The sequence below is a fragment of the Myotis daubentonii genome, chromosome 8 (assembly GCF_963259705.1).
Source record: "Myotis daubentonii chromosome 8, mMyoDau2.1, whole genome shotgun sequence".
Lineage (NCBI taxonomy): Eukaryota > Metazoa > Chordata > Mammalia > Chiroptera > Vespertilionidae > Myotis > Myotis daubentonii.
The window spans coordinates 17,320,729-17,336,864 of NC_081847.1; the positions used below are offsets into that span (position 1 = coordinate 17,320,729).

Consider the following 16,136-nt stretch of genomic DNA (forward strand, 5'->3'; position numbering starts at 1 on the left):
GAAGGATTTTATAAAGAGAGAATTACAATGTAAGTAATTAGCTATGAATAAGAAAGAAAAATAATTTTCTATGAGGAATTTTCTTCTTGTTCTAAATTAAGTGAATAACTTGTATCTGAACTTATTCTCCTCGGTAATCTTATTTTAGACACACGCTGTCTGGATCTCAGAATGCAAAGTAAATGCTTTACAGGAAGAGTAAAAATAGAATCACTTTACATTGTGTGCAAAACGTTCAACATCTGCCTCCCTCCTTTTGCTTCCCTTCACCACCAAACTTCTCTAAAGAGCAGTGAGTATGACCTTGTCTTAACTTTCTTACCTCTATTCAGCTCACTGACATTTGAATAACAGTATCCAACCCTGCCCTTCAGGGAGGGGCAAGATGAGTCCCCAAACCAAGTAAGTGGTCCGAAGTAGGGCACAGAGTGGGCAAGGCTGGCACATGGGAGCCAAGGGGATGAGCTTGGAAGGAAGACCTTGGGGAAAGCAGAATTCAGAGCCATAAGAATAAGACAAAAAGAGAAGCAAATTAGGATGAGGTGGGATTGGGGCTGCAGTCTGGGGGAGAGGCCAGTGTCAGGGCAGGCAGCCACCCTCCCTCTCATCCCAAGTTCGCCTGACTTCTCTTTAATAGATATGGAATTATCCACGCTATTAATTTATCTCAAATGAGTTTTGGTAGTTGGTGTTTTTCAGGGATTTGGCCCATTTTCTCTAAATTGTTGAAGTTATACAGTTGTTGCAGTGCCCCCCAACCCTTTAATGTCTGTGGAGCCTGTAGTGGTGTCCCCTCTTTTATTCTTGGTATTGATGGTTTGTCTTCTTTTTCTTTTCCTTGATCAGTCTGGCTAGAAATCCATCAATTTTACTCAACTCATCTGTGTCCTTTTAAATTTTCAAATCCAATGGCCTCTCTTTTATACTCAAATGATTTAATTGCCCTTCACTGTTTGCCACTTCAAGAGTCTGACTTCTGCCACACTCCTTCCCCTCTCTTCCAGTTTTCTTTCTTATTATCAGTAGCAGTTCATTTCCATCTTTCAATACCCTGCACTTTTCACTTTAAAATCTCCCCCTCAACTGGACAATCTCCTTTTCTCTCATGATATCCTCACTCATGAGAGGACCTGTATTTCCAACTCTCTCCTGTCCATCTAATGCTATTATTTCTACTTTCAGCTAATGAACCCTGACAGCAGCTCCCCGAAACCCTGAGTTATCATTAACTCATTTTCATTCCTGAACTTTTCCATCCAAATTGCATTTTTACTGATCTATTCCCCCCACCCCTCCCCCCACCCCGGATTTCTTTGACTTGTCAAGGCCTAAATTCCAGCCGGCTGCTCTGTGCTCCTCCTCTATAAGCCATTGACCACATGGAAAGCAGTTACCTAGTAACATAGAGAGCATATCATGCCTTTCTTCTTCAGTGCTCCCTGCTGGCTCCAAGATAAAGCCTTCCCATTACAGTACTTCCCTCCAGAACCTGCTCTTTCTCCCCAGACGTTGAACAGTAGCTGTACCTGCCAACCTGCCTGGTAATAGACCATGTGCTTTCCTGTCTCCATGCCTTTGCTCATTCTGTCACTCTGACTGAACTCTGACTCAACCTTCCTGACCAGATTCAGAGGCCAGTTCCTTTAAGTGAACCCATCAGTTAGTATCAGAACCAAGATCAGAATCTATATCTACCTCACGTCATTATTACAGAGTCTTAACAATTATGCTGTAATACTACATGCCTGGTAAATAGTAGGTCTCAGGTTTTTAAGATTTTAATTCAATACTTTCTACAGAAATGGAGCACTTATCAAGTATGACAACAGCTGACCTAAGAAGATCCAATTTATTCTTCATTGATAAAAGCCAACTACTCTTGTGAAATGGTTTCATATACACTCTTATGAAATATTTACTAAAATGCATAGAAATTTAGAATGCAGTTTGGCCCAGCCAACCTGGCTCAGTGGTTGAGCATTGATCTATAAACCAGAAGGTCACGGTTCAATTCCCAGTCAGGGCACTTGCCTGGGCTGAGAGATCGATCCCCGGTGTGGGGCATGCAGAAGGCAGACAATCAATGATTCTCTCTCATCATTGATGTTTCTCTCTCTCTCTCTCCCTTCCTCTCTGAAAGCAATAAAAATATATTTTTGAAAAGAATACAGTTTGATGACTTTTGACAACTGTCTAAACCACACTCAATATACAGAACATTGGCATCACCCCAGAATTCCATCATGTCTCTCCCTGTCTCACTCTTCCCTCCACTGGAGGCAACCACTGGCCTGATTTCTCTCTGTACAGTTAGTCTTGCCTATTTTGTACATCGTAAAAGTGGGATCAACAGTATATGGCCTTTGTCTCCATGTTTGCCTTCTTTCACTCAGCATAACCTTTCTGAGATTGATCCATGCTACCATTGTGTGATAAGTACTTCATTCCATGTCACTGCTGAGCAATATCTATTGTACGGATGTGCCACAGTTTGAAAATGGGGAGATTTAACTGTTGATGGACATTTAGCCTTTTTTTGTGGGGGTGGGAAGGTTGTATGAAGCTGTCTTCACCCCTTTCTGTTTTACCTCTTCCAAGCTACATAGCACAGTTTATTGTGGTGGTTCTCTCTTAATAATAATAATATTTAATTTCCTTAAGCATTTACAGGTGACTGGAAGTGTGCTAAGGAACTGATTTTCATCAGCTCACCCAGTCAACACAGTGGGCACTATGCTTGCACCCATTGGCAGAGAGGAAATTGAGGCCTGGAGAGGCCGGTTCCTTTTTTTAAGTGAACCCATCAGTTAGTATCAGAACCAAGATCAGAATCTATATCTACCTCACGTCATTATTACAGAGTCTTAACAATTATGCTGTAATACTACATGCCTGGTAAATAGTAGGTCTCAGGTTTTTAAGATTTTAATTCAATACTTTCTACAGAAATGGAGCACTTATCAAATATGACAACAACTGACCCAAGAAGATCCAATTTATTCTTCACTGATAAAAGCCAAGCAACCACTCTAGTGAAATGGTTTCATATGCACTCTTATCTCAAAGCAGCCCTTCTATTTTGCTCAGAACTTTGTGAGTCAAAACTCTGAGGGGACACAGCCGGGCAGTCCTTGCTTGGGGTCTCTCAGGGCTCCACCGTCACATGTTGGCTGGGCTGCAGATGCAGGGGGGCTCTCCTTGCCTGGATGTCCTTGCTGGCTTCCTCACACGGCTGTCAGCCAATGCTGTCAGCAGGAGCCCCGCTGGGCAACATGTGGCCTTTCCGGCATGTTGGTCTCAGGGCAGTCGGACGTCTACACCCCATTCCCTCCAGAATGAGAGTCCCAAGAGAACTCCCAAGAGACCTTGCCTCAGAAATCACAGGGCCTCCCTTCCACCATGCTGTATGGGTTGAAAAAGTCACAATCTGGCCCTAGCCGGTTTGGCTCAGTGGATAGAGCACCAGCATGCAGACCAAAGGGTCCTGGGTTTGATTCTGGTCAAGGGCACATACCTCAGTTGCAGGCTTCTCCCCAGCCTGGGGCCCTGGCCAGGATGTGTGTAGGAGGCAACCAATTGATGTATTTCTCTGACATCGATATTTCTATATTTCCCTCTCTCTTCACTCTCTCTAAAAATCAATGGAAAAATATCCTCGGGTGAGGATTAAAAAAAAAAGTCACGATCTGGCCCAGATAAAGAGGGCCACAGGCCCCACCTCTTGATGAGAGGACGGTAAGGCCACAGCGCAGGAGCGCTTGCAGGATAGGAGATGGGGTTGCAGCCCTCTTTGGCAAACAGACTGGGGCATAGCCCTCTCCTTAAGATTGCTGAGCTTGGGGGCATGTCTTGTGGGCCACTGATGGCACAGACCTTCGACCTAGACACCCCTCTTTGGGGTCAACAGAATCGTCATCCACTGAATGCCAGAAAATAAGTGGGCTCTACTAGGAAAACCAAGTAGGTAGATTCATTTTTATTTATTTTTATTTAATTTATTTATGTATTTATTTTTAGGCAGATTCATTTTTAGATTTGTTTTATTTTAAAGTGATTTCACCCAGTATGGGACAAAAAAACTATGTGTTTTCAGAAACCCATAAGTAGTAAATCTACAACTTTGCTGGCCACACAGCACCAAATGAGTCTCATCAGACATTTAGTTCCACAAATATGTCATCAAGAGGCACTGTAGACATCTTCAAATGAAGTCATGCTCATGGGTATTCCAAAACAATTTAATCCAAGCTGTACCTACTTACAGTAAAATTGACAATTTAAAAACTCTCCACAAGGGAGCTGTCAGGGTGAAGCTTAGGTGACCAAAGGCACTGCTCCCGCCTTACCTGGCTTTGCGAACGTGCAGCTGAGGGTAATGGCTGTGCCTGTGACATATGTGCACAGCAAAGTCCTCGTTAAAGGTCAGATTCGGAATGCTCCCCACTTGGTCAAACACAGTTATCAGAGTTGTGCCTGAATCACAAGAGACAGAAATGTGGCCTCGTTTTACCAGGGAATAACTCGAACTTCCAAACACAGTGTAGTTCCCATTCTCAACGGTGTTTTAAGCGCTACAGGCATAGAGGCATGGTGTACATCGTGGACCTGGAGATCACCCTTATTTCCCATTCACCACGGCCCCATTCAAACATGAATTTCCTGTTCCTGGCCGGGGCTGAGGTAGTCGAGCAGACCTTACCGAGGCTCATGTAGGCCGGCACGATGAGAAAGATGAAGTGCAGCTCTGGCACCGCCTTAAACACAGACCTGGCGAGGGAAAGAGAGGGCGGGTGAGTGTTAGTAACCAAGCAACCCCCTCAGCTGGCACCTGATTGAGACAAATGCCTTCACTAAACGGATGAGGTGTCCCAACCTCCCTCTGCCCTCCTTGCTCCCTGCCTGCCAAGGCAAGAACATCTTCCAGGTTCTTGGACTTTTCTTCTTCTCGACTTTTCCTTGGGCTCCCCAGCCCTTTTCTATCTGCTCCATGGAGGTAGAAAGAATAAAGGCTGCCATGTTCACGCAGCACAGCAGATTTCTGCGAATATTAACCTTTGACCTGGCATCTGGAAGGTCTGGTGTGACATTTCAAGTGTGACTTGAAAGCTGAGCCTCGCTCCCAGTGTCTGTGCAGGCTGTCAGAGACACAGCACGTCGCCCGGGAGCCCCGCTGATCGTATTTCAGCATGGCTGTTATTCAGGATGCTTCTACAGTCTGCCATGTTAATAAACATTTCTAAAGATGCGACTGAGGAAAACTTTAGGAACATCCTAACCTGTGGTTTTCTTTCAGCAATGTCACTGCTATTCCATAAATGCTACACCTCAGAGAGTGTCATGCCCTTGAAAGATACTTTGAAACTTACAGGCCCTCCATATCCACAGGTTCTACAGCTGTGGATTCAATCAACCACAGATCAAAAATATTTTTAAAAAAATGCTACATTGCTGCTGACGTGTACTATGTGGTTAGGCCTACAATGGTTGCATCTGTACTGAACATGTACAGACTTTTTTTCCTTGTCATTATTCCCTAAGCAATATAGTATAACAATAGTCACATAAGCATTTCCATTGTATTAGGTATAATAAGTAACATAGAGATGATTTAAAGCAGCCGTCGCCAACCAGTGGTCCGTGGACCACTGGTGGCCTGTGAGGTCCGAATGGCTGGCGACCGCTGATGTAAAGCATGCAGGGGGATTGTGTAGAATATATGTAAATTCTGTGCCAGTTTATATAAGGGACTTGAGCACAGCAGCCTTAGGTATCCTCAGAAGTTCTAGAACCAGTCCCTCTCGAGGGATGACTGTATCCACATGGTCTCTTTCATGTCATTTTGGCATTAATGTGTCTCATCTATGGTGCTGCTGCCAAGCCCCCAAGTCACCGTCCGCAAGGCTCCAGCCACTTACCGAATTATCTCTTTGCAGCAGCCAGTAGAAAATTCTTCCACGGCCACAAAGAGGTGCATGAACAATGTGTTCAGAGGCTGCAGAAGAAAAGAGAACATAACTAAGGCTGAGTGAGCATCTGGGCTATGCTAGAGCAGGGTGGGAGGTGGGAGGCGGGAGGTGGGAGGTATGGGGGGTGGGGGTTGGTCACAGACACAGAGCAGCACTGTGCTTGTGGATATTTTATGTCTAAAGTGATGAGACCCCCAGGCAGTGCTGGAGTGTTCTCCCGTACTCTGCTCACCGCCTTCTGTCCTCCTAGCTCAGAATTATTCAAGGTAACAGGGGTCCTAAATGAGTCCAGTGCAACTGGCTCTTATTCCTGCCCCCGCAAACGGGCTGTGGGCAGGGAGGTGCCTGCAGGGGAGTGAAATGGATTATTAACTCAGTAGTCTTGTCCTCGGGGGTGTCGATGCCAAGTGAGAGACAATCACCCTTTCCCGGGGCTCTGGAGTAAGCAGCTGCTGCTCTATTCAGGTGACACGAGGGAAAGAGTCTCTTATGAATTTGAAGGATGGAAGGCAGATGCCACTTATGAATCCAATGGCTTGTTTTGTTCAACATTCCCAGAGTCAGAATCAAATATTACTCTTGGGATTCAGAAAACATGGGAGCTGAAAACTCAAAGTAGCCAGATCCTAACATGACTTTCAGGTTAAATCTGTCAAGTTTTTAAAGAGCGATGTCTTGGAACTTCTGAAGACTTCTTACGTGGCCTAAATAATGAGTAGTTGGTCTATATATCCACGGGTTAGTCTGCTCAACTCAGCACTCCTGTGTTTATGGGCAAATCTTCAAATCGGGAGATGATGTGCGGTGGCTGGTCGGGGAGGGTAGTGCTTGTGCCCAGGTCAGGACAACAGAAGCACTGTCTGTGTTCCTTGTTTCCTGAGCAAGTTTATGGGTGGCCTGGGGCCGCCTGCACATCACATGCCTTGGTCTCCCCTGCTGTTGGATGGCGTATGCCTTAGAACACTAGGGCATAAAACGGCTTGAGAAGGACCGTGAATTTGGTTTATCATCTCAATGGTCACCTCATTAGTTTATGGGTGACCACTGAGATGATAAAAAATGATTCGTTGCACTTGAGATGCTGGTTACTTTAGGCAAAGTTAATGAGAGAATATTTTTAAAATATTGCTGGGTATGATATAAAATAGTAAATGTCCTACTGGGCCACAGCCGAAACCTTTGAGATTCTCTCTTCTTCCACCAGATAGAAATGATTTACATCTCAAATGGATAAACATCCATACGCTAACCACTGTTCTTACAGAATTGTAAAATAGCCCAGTCAATAGAAAGTCCATCAAAGATACAAGCATTCAATGAAAGAATCTTTCTGCACTAGTTCCAAGTTTGAGATAATTTTTCTGACCATGGTAACTGGGTGCACAGGGTAGTGAGGTAGAGAAGAGGACAAGGGAAGATACCAACTAGCTGAATATGTGCTGGATAATGTGCCGAGTGTGCATGTGTGTGTGTGTGTGTGTGTGTGTGTGTGTGTGTGTGTGTATGCATGCATTTGTGGGAGGTGAACTCACTCATGCACTCAAGTGACACTCCCCAGGGCTCTGGGGACATGCTATTGAATTCCACTGACAGGCAAGTGTGCTGCCCACAGAAATGGGGACCAGATGCAGGCCTGGCTCTGCCAGGTGGAGGGCAGGAAGGGCTCAGATGTGGCACCAGTCACCTGGGCCCAACTCTGTGGGAACTGCTGACCTGGCCCCTATTTGCCAACAGGTTGTCAGATGCCCGCAGCTAGAAGACATCACATGAGCCGTAGTCCACATAGGCACTTTGAAAATTATAGTGTGACAGGAATCTGAGACTGTTATCATTATTACAGAGGCAAATATGCAGATGGAAGGTGCCCTTCCATTACATCAAAAACTTTGGATACAGACACACGGAGCACAGGATGGAGACCAGAAAGCAGATGTTCTGACACTCCCACTAATTCCTTGCTCCCAGTCCTCATCAGCAGAGTATGGCCTGGGCCTGGCCAGAAGCTGTCTGATCTGGCTATTATCTACCTTTTGTTTACCCACAGACTCACCCTTCCTCCCACCAGCTCTCTTCATACCTAATTGTCATGATGTCACGTACTTTCTGTTGTGTGGTTTGAACTGCTCAGTCCAAGACGGAAAAGATATATATGTAAGCACAGGGCCTCCCTTCAAAATGAAGACGGTTCTAATAAGCATGTGATTGCTTACTGTGCACGGGAGTTCCTTGTCGAGCTCCCGGAACACGTACACCCACTCATCCTGCTTGGCCACATTCCAGTTGGGATAGTCCACGAAGGTGGCGTGGGCCATGATCTCCTCCTTCTCATTACAGAGAGTGATGGCAAGGTTGGCCTTCTCCCTGTGGAAACCATTAAAATTGCACACACATGTAAGATTATGGAAAATGAGATGAGGATGTCATTTTCGCAAACCCGTTTGGCTACTGGAGCTCAGCAACCACTGCATAAGGTATGATAACCATTGAAAGAGGTGGAAGCAATGTGACAGCCAGCTTCGGGGATAGATCTTTCAGGACATCTGGCACTATCGACTACATTTTTACTGAAAATTATATTTCATTAGAAAGCCATTACATTTATGAACTGAATTGTCCAAGACCCTTCCATTGGAGATTGGCTGGGAAAATTGGTTGACTGTAAAGTTTCTCCTGTCCATTCCATGTGGCCAACACCCGTGTTAGCCTAAACACGTGCAGTTAGTGTGGCCAGCTGTCCCAGTTTAACCAGGACTGATGTGTCCAAAACATGGGACTGTTACTGCTTCAACCAGAAAAGTCTTGGCAAACTGGGATGAGTTGGTCGCCTGTGTGCAGCAGCATTCTGAACAATTTCTCCAAACTCTGAGCTAACTGCTTCTTATGGAATCCGAGCATTAGCAATATACCTGAGCTACCGCAGAAACGGAACCCCACAAGTTAGCAAAGACAAGGGAGGAGAAGCAGGTCTTCCGATTCCTCTGGTGGCTGCCCGTTTTGATGGTCCCTCCGCACAGCTACCCTGGCCTGTGGCCCGTCACGGCAGCAAGAGCTATGACTTACAGACAGGATACACTTTACTTCATGGTGAACCATTTGTATATAAATTGAAATGCAATTTTCACTTTCTTAGCTAAGTGAAATCGACTGGTATCTTAAGTTGGAGGGGGAAATTTTTTTTTCATGTTCCTTCAAAAAACAAAGAAGGCAGACGCTACCCATTCCTTATTAAGGGGAATAAATGAGAAGATAGCATATAGCTGAAGGAGGAGAAGAGACAACGGGGATAATAGAGAGAAAATTATATATACTCTCCAGTTACACATTTATCACCCAAACACTGTATTGTCAGTTCAGTAAAAAATTAGAAAGTACTCACAGGCAAAAAGAGAAAAAATAATTTGAAAGCTCATCCTTGATACCACCCCCCATAGATAATCAACATTTGTGAACATTTTGGTGTCAATTTCTCCAGATTTGCCTCATTTTCAGGGCAGCCATACATTGAAATGTACTCTGTGTGTTTTTTAAAATGAAATACCACAACCCATCCTGTTTGCTTTCCCCCCTCTTGACAGCATATTATTTTCCCAGAGTGGCTCACCAAAGAGCAGGCTCACACACACATGTACTCCTTGTTCCAATTTTGTGTCTTTAAACCTGTTCATTTTGGCTTAAATACATATATTTTCAATAAAAAATTTACATCACTATCATAAATGAAAAACCAGATCCCTTACTAGAAAGAAAGAATAACTACAAAAATAAAGACATAACATTTAAAACAAAAATGTCTTGTGTGTGTATCAAGTCAAATCACCTTGGGTACCACCAGAGGTAGGGGCATTTTTGGAAAACATTGTCCTAGGGATGCTGATCTCAGCGCCTACAGCCACCATCCCCTCTCATAGGAAGTCCCATCCCACAGCCACAGGGGACTCCACTAAGGGTGCACCCAGCCCAAGGGCCCCACCAAAGCACTGGCTGTCATCAAGAAGAGGTAGCAGGCTACTCTCAGGTCCCAAGATTACAGCATTCACACAAAGGACTTCTCAGCAGAAGAATGCACCCCCCAACCTCTCCAGGTGACTCACTGAAGCCCTGCAGGGGCTCCCTCCAGCTCCCGGTCTTCTGGGCTCCCCTGCCCCAGGCTCCCAGAGCTTCATGCTGAGAGTTCTCACTCTAATTCGGGTGAGAAAATGCCCAGGGCATAGGACCCCCTGGCATGTCAGCCATGACGGTGGTGGTGGTGGTGGTGGAGGAGGAGGAAGTGGGCAAGAGCTGAGACAGGGCAACCGCCATCCCTTCATGGAAGCGAGGGAAATGTGTTCCTGGAATCCCAATTTGAACTTAAAATGCATTTATCCATGGGAACCCAGGATGGTGGTTGGGTTCAATAATACAATTAGCACAGTACTATACGACACAGACATTATTGATTAAATAGGATTTTGTAGGTTGGCCTGGGAGGCCAGCCATGAATAACTTGGTTACTTTGGGAAAATGTACTGCAATTTCCAAATGGCTGACTGCAAAATGTAACTTCTGCAGCATTATCCTTTGTATGTATAATTTCCACTTCCTGCTCTATGAACAGAATTCTGATTTCTATCGGTGAATAATATCTTTGAACTTTAACATATTTTGTGTAAAATGTGTGTGTGTGTGTGTGTGTGTGTGTGTGTGGTGTGTGTGTGTTTAAAAGGCCTCCTTTGGTTATGATTTGGCTTATTATAAAAAATAATTTTTAAACCAGCTTTAAAAACACATCTTCTCCCTCTACTTTTTTTCCTCCTCTCCCTTCTTTGCTCCCACAATGATTTTTACCTGTCCTACAGGTGATATCATAAATGATTTTTTGTTTACTCGAACTCCCATTTATTAAGAAAGGTATTTTAAGCCGAAACCGGCTTGGCTCAGTGGATAGAGCGTCGGCCTGCGGACTGAAGGGTCCCGGGTTCGATTCTGGTCAAGGGCATGTACCTGGGTTGCGGGCACATCCCCAGTAGGAGATGTGCAGGAGGCAGCTGATCGATGTTTCTCTCTCATCGATGTTTCTAACTCTCTATCTCTCTCCCTTCCTCTCTCTGTAAAAAATCAATAAAATATATTTAAAAAAAAAGAAAGGTATTTTAAAATCTCCAATTATGAAAGTGGGTATGTCTATTTCATCTTTTGGTTCTATTACTTTCTGCTTTATTTTAGGATGGTGTCATTAGTAGCATACAAGTTTAAAGCTGTCACACCTCTCTAAAGAACGAAACCCTCTTTAGCGGTATGATGCTTTTTGCCCTAAAGTTTATGTTGTCTACTACTTATATAATAACACTAGCCTTTTTAAAGTGAGATTTTGGCTGGCAGTCTTTTTCCCCCAGTACTTTGACTTTAAACACTTCTGTGCCCTTGTATCTTAGGTGTTTCTCAAACACAAAAATATGACTGAATTTTATTTTGTTCTATTTCAGCCAATCTGCCCAACTTTATCTTTTTTTTAAAATATATTTTATTGATTTTTTACAGAGAGGAAGGGAGAGAGACAGAGAGTCAGAAACATCGATGAGAGAGAAACATCGATCAGCTGCCTCCCGCACATCTCCCACCGGGGATGAGCCCGCAACCCAGGTACATGCCCTTGACCAGAATTGAACCCGGGACCCTTCAGTCCGCAGGCTGACGCTCTATCCACTGAGCCAAACCGGTTCCGGCCCAACTTTATCTTTTAACTAAAGACTTTTCCCCCAAATACAATTATTGAGATTAGTGATATAGTTGAATTTTTTTTCTATCTTCCTATTATGTGATTAACATGTCCCACATTTTATTTCATTTTTCTTCTTCCCATCTTGCCTTCTTTATTCAGAGTTTGTTTAAAAGTTCTTATGCCATTTCCCTCTATAGGTCAGAAGTTATCATCTCACTGCCTAGCCTTTTAATGATTATCCTATACCAGTGATGGCGAACCTTTTGAGCTCGCGTGTCAGCATTTTGAAAAACCCTAACTTAACTCTGGTGCCGTGTCACATATAGAAATTTTTTGATATTTGCAACCATAGTAAAACAAAGACTTATATTTTTGATATTTATTTTATATATTTGAATGCCATTTAACAAAGAAAAATCAACCAAAAAAATGAGTTCACGCGTCACCTCTGACACGCGTGTCACAGGTTCGCCATCACTGTCCTATACATAACATACATTCCTAACAAAGTCTTTACCCTTTGTTCCAGTTACCAGTTAACATGTAAAAACCACCCCAAGCTTAGTGGCTTAACACAATTTATTATTATCTCCCATGATTCTGTGTTGAGTGTGTTTAGCTGAGCAGTTTTTGCTTGGAGTCTCTGAAGGGGCTAGCAAGTCACACTGTGGCTGGAGTCACCTCACTGTACTCAGTATCTAAAATGCTTTAGTCACATGGCTAGTAGTTGATGCTGGTTTCCGGCTGGGAGCTCAGCGGCAGCTGTCACATGCAGCACCTGCAGGTGGCCATGTGACTGGAGTGTTTAACAATATGGCATTTGGGTTCTGAGAAAGAGCATTCCCAGTGGCCCGCTGGAAGTTGTAAGGCTTCTTATGACCTAGACTTGAAGTTACAGAGAAATCACTTCTGTAGGTTTCTATTGGTTACACAGGGCTGGCCCTGATTCAGTGTGAAAAGGGCCTACACAAGGGCATAAACGCTGGACATGTGGTTCACGGGAGAGAGGGAAGGCACCTTTGTGTACTAGCTACCACTCCCTCCCCCTGCATAAATACCTTAAGAGTACTTTCATTATAAACATGTACCTTCCAGTTTATATACAATTGTCCAGTATTTTAATCTAAGTTATTTGTATCTTATAACATATTTAAATTGAATATCTAGATGAGGTTGGTTCTTATTGCTATTGCTTTATATAAATTAAATTAACCCACATATTTGCTCATATTTTTGTTTACTTTTCTTCTTGTATCTTGGGCTTTTCCAGCTGAACTATCCTTCCTCCTGCCTATAATATATTTGAGGCATTTGTGTTTGTCTGAAAATGAATTCATTTCTCCTATGTATTAAAAAATTGTTTCACTGGGCATATATCATTCTAGGTTGATATTATTTCCCATTATCTTCTGGCTACCATTGTTGCTAGTGAGAAATCATCTATTAGTCTAATCTTCAGCTCTTCGCAGGTAATTTGTCTCTTTTTTGTCTGATTATTTTTCAGATCTCTTTAGCATTGGCATTTTGCTGTTTTATTATAATTTGCTTAGCTGTAGATTTCTCTGTGTATTTATCTTGTTTAGGATTCACTGAGTTTTCTGGATAGACGAATTTATGCTTTCAACAATTCTGGAAAGTTCTGTCATTATCTCTTCAAATAGGGACTGTTCTACTACCTTTTATCTCCTTCTAGAAGTTTACTAGTCTTGTCAAATAGCCCACTCACATTTTTTATCTCTTTCTGCTGAATTCTGGATAATTTTTTGGTATTAATCTTCCACCTCACTACTTCTGTCTTCAACTGTATCTATTATATTTGACTCATCCACTGAACTTTAACCATTTGTATGCCGTAAGTGTCTGTAGACGCAAGCGGCGGGCCTTTTTTAATTAAATTCAAAATATCGTGGCAGTTACTCGTTAATTTTGACTATACAGGGGTGGGCAAAAGTAGAGTTATAATTGCTCATGTGGAAAAAGACATGCAGGTTATGACTACTATAATAGCTTTATGAACACAAAAGAATAAACTCTATGTTTCGCATACTCACAACTGTAAACCTACTTTTGTCCACCTCTGTGTTTGCATTTCTAGATGGTCTATTTGACTTTTTTTCCAAACCTCATTATTCATTTATATGATCTTTTAAGACCTATTCAGTTTAGACATAGTAAGCATAGTTATTTTATATTCTTTGTCTGACAATTTATCAACCTTTGAGAATCTGATTCTGCTGGATATTTTGTTGTTGCTGGTTCTCAAAAAATGGTGCATGTTTCCTTGTATAATTGTGATTTGTTTACTGTGAGCTCCTGTTCCTTGAGCTCATTATTTCTAGTCTGAGCTGAAGCTCCATCCCTTCACACCTGACCTGTGTTTATTACAGCCAGTCTCCTGGAAACACGTTGGTAAACTAACTCAGCTTTTGTGTGTCTGAAAATGCAGTCATTATTTGGGATCTTCTGAAGCTTTTGGGGACCACAGATATAATCAATGTGGACCTCAAATCAATATGTGCTTATGAATCCTTGGGGGAGGCTGAGGTTGAAACAGGCTAGTGTGCTTACTGTCCACTTTTATCTAGTGGGCTTATATCTCATTCATCCTTACAATGAACAAGCCAGTTTTATACAAAAGAATCTAATGCTTCCATCCTTAGGTGTAGAGTGTATTTATTTTTTGTTCTTTGCAAAGCTGTCAAACACAGAATAATGAGGTTTCTAGAATATAGCATAAAATACTCAAGGAGAAAGTGGCATTAAGACCTACTGTTCTTGCCCTAGCCAGTTTGGCTCAGTGGATAGAGCATCAGCCTGCAGGCAGAAGGGTCCCGGGTCCAATTCTGGTCAAGGGCACATGCCTGGGTTGCAGGCTCGATCCCCAGTAGGGAACGTGCAGGGGGAAGCCAATCAATGATTCTCTCTCATCATTATTTCTATCTCTCTTCCTCCCTCTCCCTTTCTCTCTGAAACCAATAACAATAATTTTTTAAAAAGACCTACTGTTTTTTATTTCACTCTAATGATGTTCTCTGCATAGTTCTTGTGTATGTTAGTGCATGAGTGCATGCATGAGTGTGTGTGTGTGTCTGTGTGTGTGTATCCACATACTTTTTCCATCCAGAGGACATCATTAAGGTACTTAATCCACAATAATACCAAAAAAATGAAATAATTTCATTGGTGCATACATTTTAAAGTCTTTTATATATATTGCCCTACTGTTCTCTAACAAAATTGTACCAGTTTCCATTATACTCAGCAGTGTGCTAATCAGAAACTACAAATTTTAATGTCTTAGGTTGGCCTCAGTTTAAACATTTCAAGTGTATTTAATATGAAGCTTTATGAAATCCACAATACTGAGCTATCTCTTATCTTTTTCAATAAAATTATGAAAAAAGATTACAGGATATTTATATTCTGGTATCCAAAAAAGCAAAACAGGGGGAAAAAGAACTTTTAAGAAAAAAAAAAACTATACAGATTTCAAAATTTAGAAGACTATTTTCACAGCAGTGGATAAGAGCATAACCAGGCTTTGTCACCTACGAGTTCTAACTGCTTGACCTTGGCAGGCCTCCATTTTCTTATCTTTAAAATGGACATGATAGTGGCTAGCTCAGAGAGGTGTCAGTGTATTAAATAAGATCATGTTGGCAAAGCACAGAGCCTGATAGAAAATAAATTCTCAAAACTGGTAGCTAATATTACTGACTTGCCCCAGGTGAATCTACCAGTGGGTGGGGCAGTTGAGATTTGAACCCAAGTTTGTCTGAATCCAAAACCCATGAGAAATCCTTCTGACCTGCATGTTGTTACAGGTCTTAGAGACTGGCTGTTCCCAAAGATCTCCTGTTCAGTAGGGGAGATTTTCATGCTGCCCATTTCCTCGCCAAAGGCCCCATAAAGACAGAGGAGTGGGGACTGGGGTCCCCTCCTGTTGTGTTAATAAACTGGTAAACATAGTTAAGCTTCCTTGGCTACGTACTTACAGAAGGTAGATGAGATTAAGCCTCCCAAACAGATTCTGAGTAAATTTTCTAATGAGGTTTTTGATACAAAAGATATCCTGGGACTCTGTTCTTCGGCAGTGAATGACTTCTACCTTTCCTCTTGGAGAAGTGAGTACTGACATTTTTTATCCTGTCCCCAAAAGAGAGAAAACAGCCCGTTGTTAATCTGAGATGACAAGCCAGTCCAGTTATAGTACTAACAAAATTGGACGTTAATTCAATTTCCGTATGGTCAAAGTGAACATGGTATTAGAGTGCTGGTGGGACATATTTTCCCCTGGGGGTAGGCTGCAACGATTGACCGTCACCACAAACCAGTTGACATGTTTCTCTCCAGGACAATGACGTTTCTGAGAATTGGTCTGTCTAGAAATTTCTGCAACCGTGTTCTTTGTTTCCAATGAAGCTGCTTTAGAGGATTCTAACAGTAGGCTTGAAAAACAGTGAAAGGAATTA

General features: G+C 42.7%; 1 protein-coding gene across 1 annotated transcript in view; it reads right to left on the minus strand.

Annotated features, from left to right (window-relative positions):
- The window catches only part of CFAP61 (cilia and flagella associated protein 61), a 239,479-nt gene that overhangs the window by 222,089 nt on the left and 1,254 nt on the right, over positions 1-16,136 (minus strand). Inside the window, exons 2-6 of the mRNA XM_059705429.1 lie at positions 15,660-15,810; positions 8,177-8,327; positions 5,916-5,992; positions 4,700-4,767; positions 4,347-4,473 (exon numbers count right to left, since the gene is read on the minus strand). Coding sequence (XP_059561412.1) covers positions 4,347-4,473; positions 4,700-4,767; positions 5,916-5,992; positions 8,177-8,327; positions 15,660-15,802 — 566 coding nt within the window. The 5' untranslated portion in view covers positions 15,803-15,810. The remainder of the gene's footprint in view (positions 1-4,346; positions 4,474-4,699; positions 4,768-5,915; positions 5,993-8,176; positions 8,328-15,659; positions 15,811-16,136) is intronic.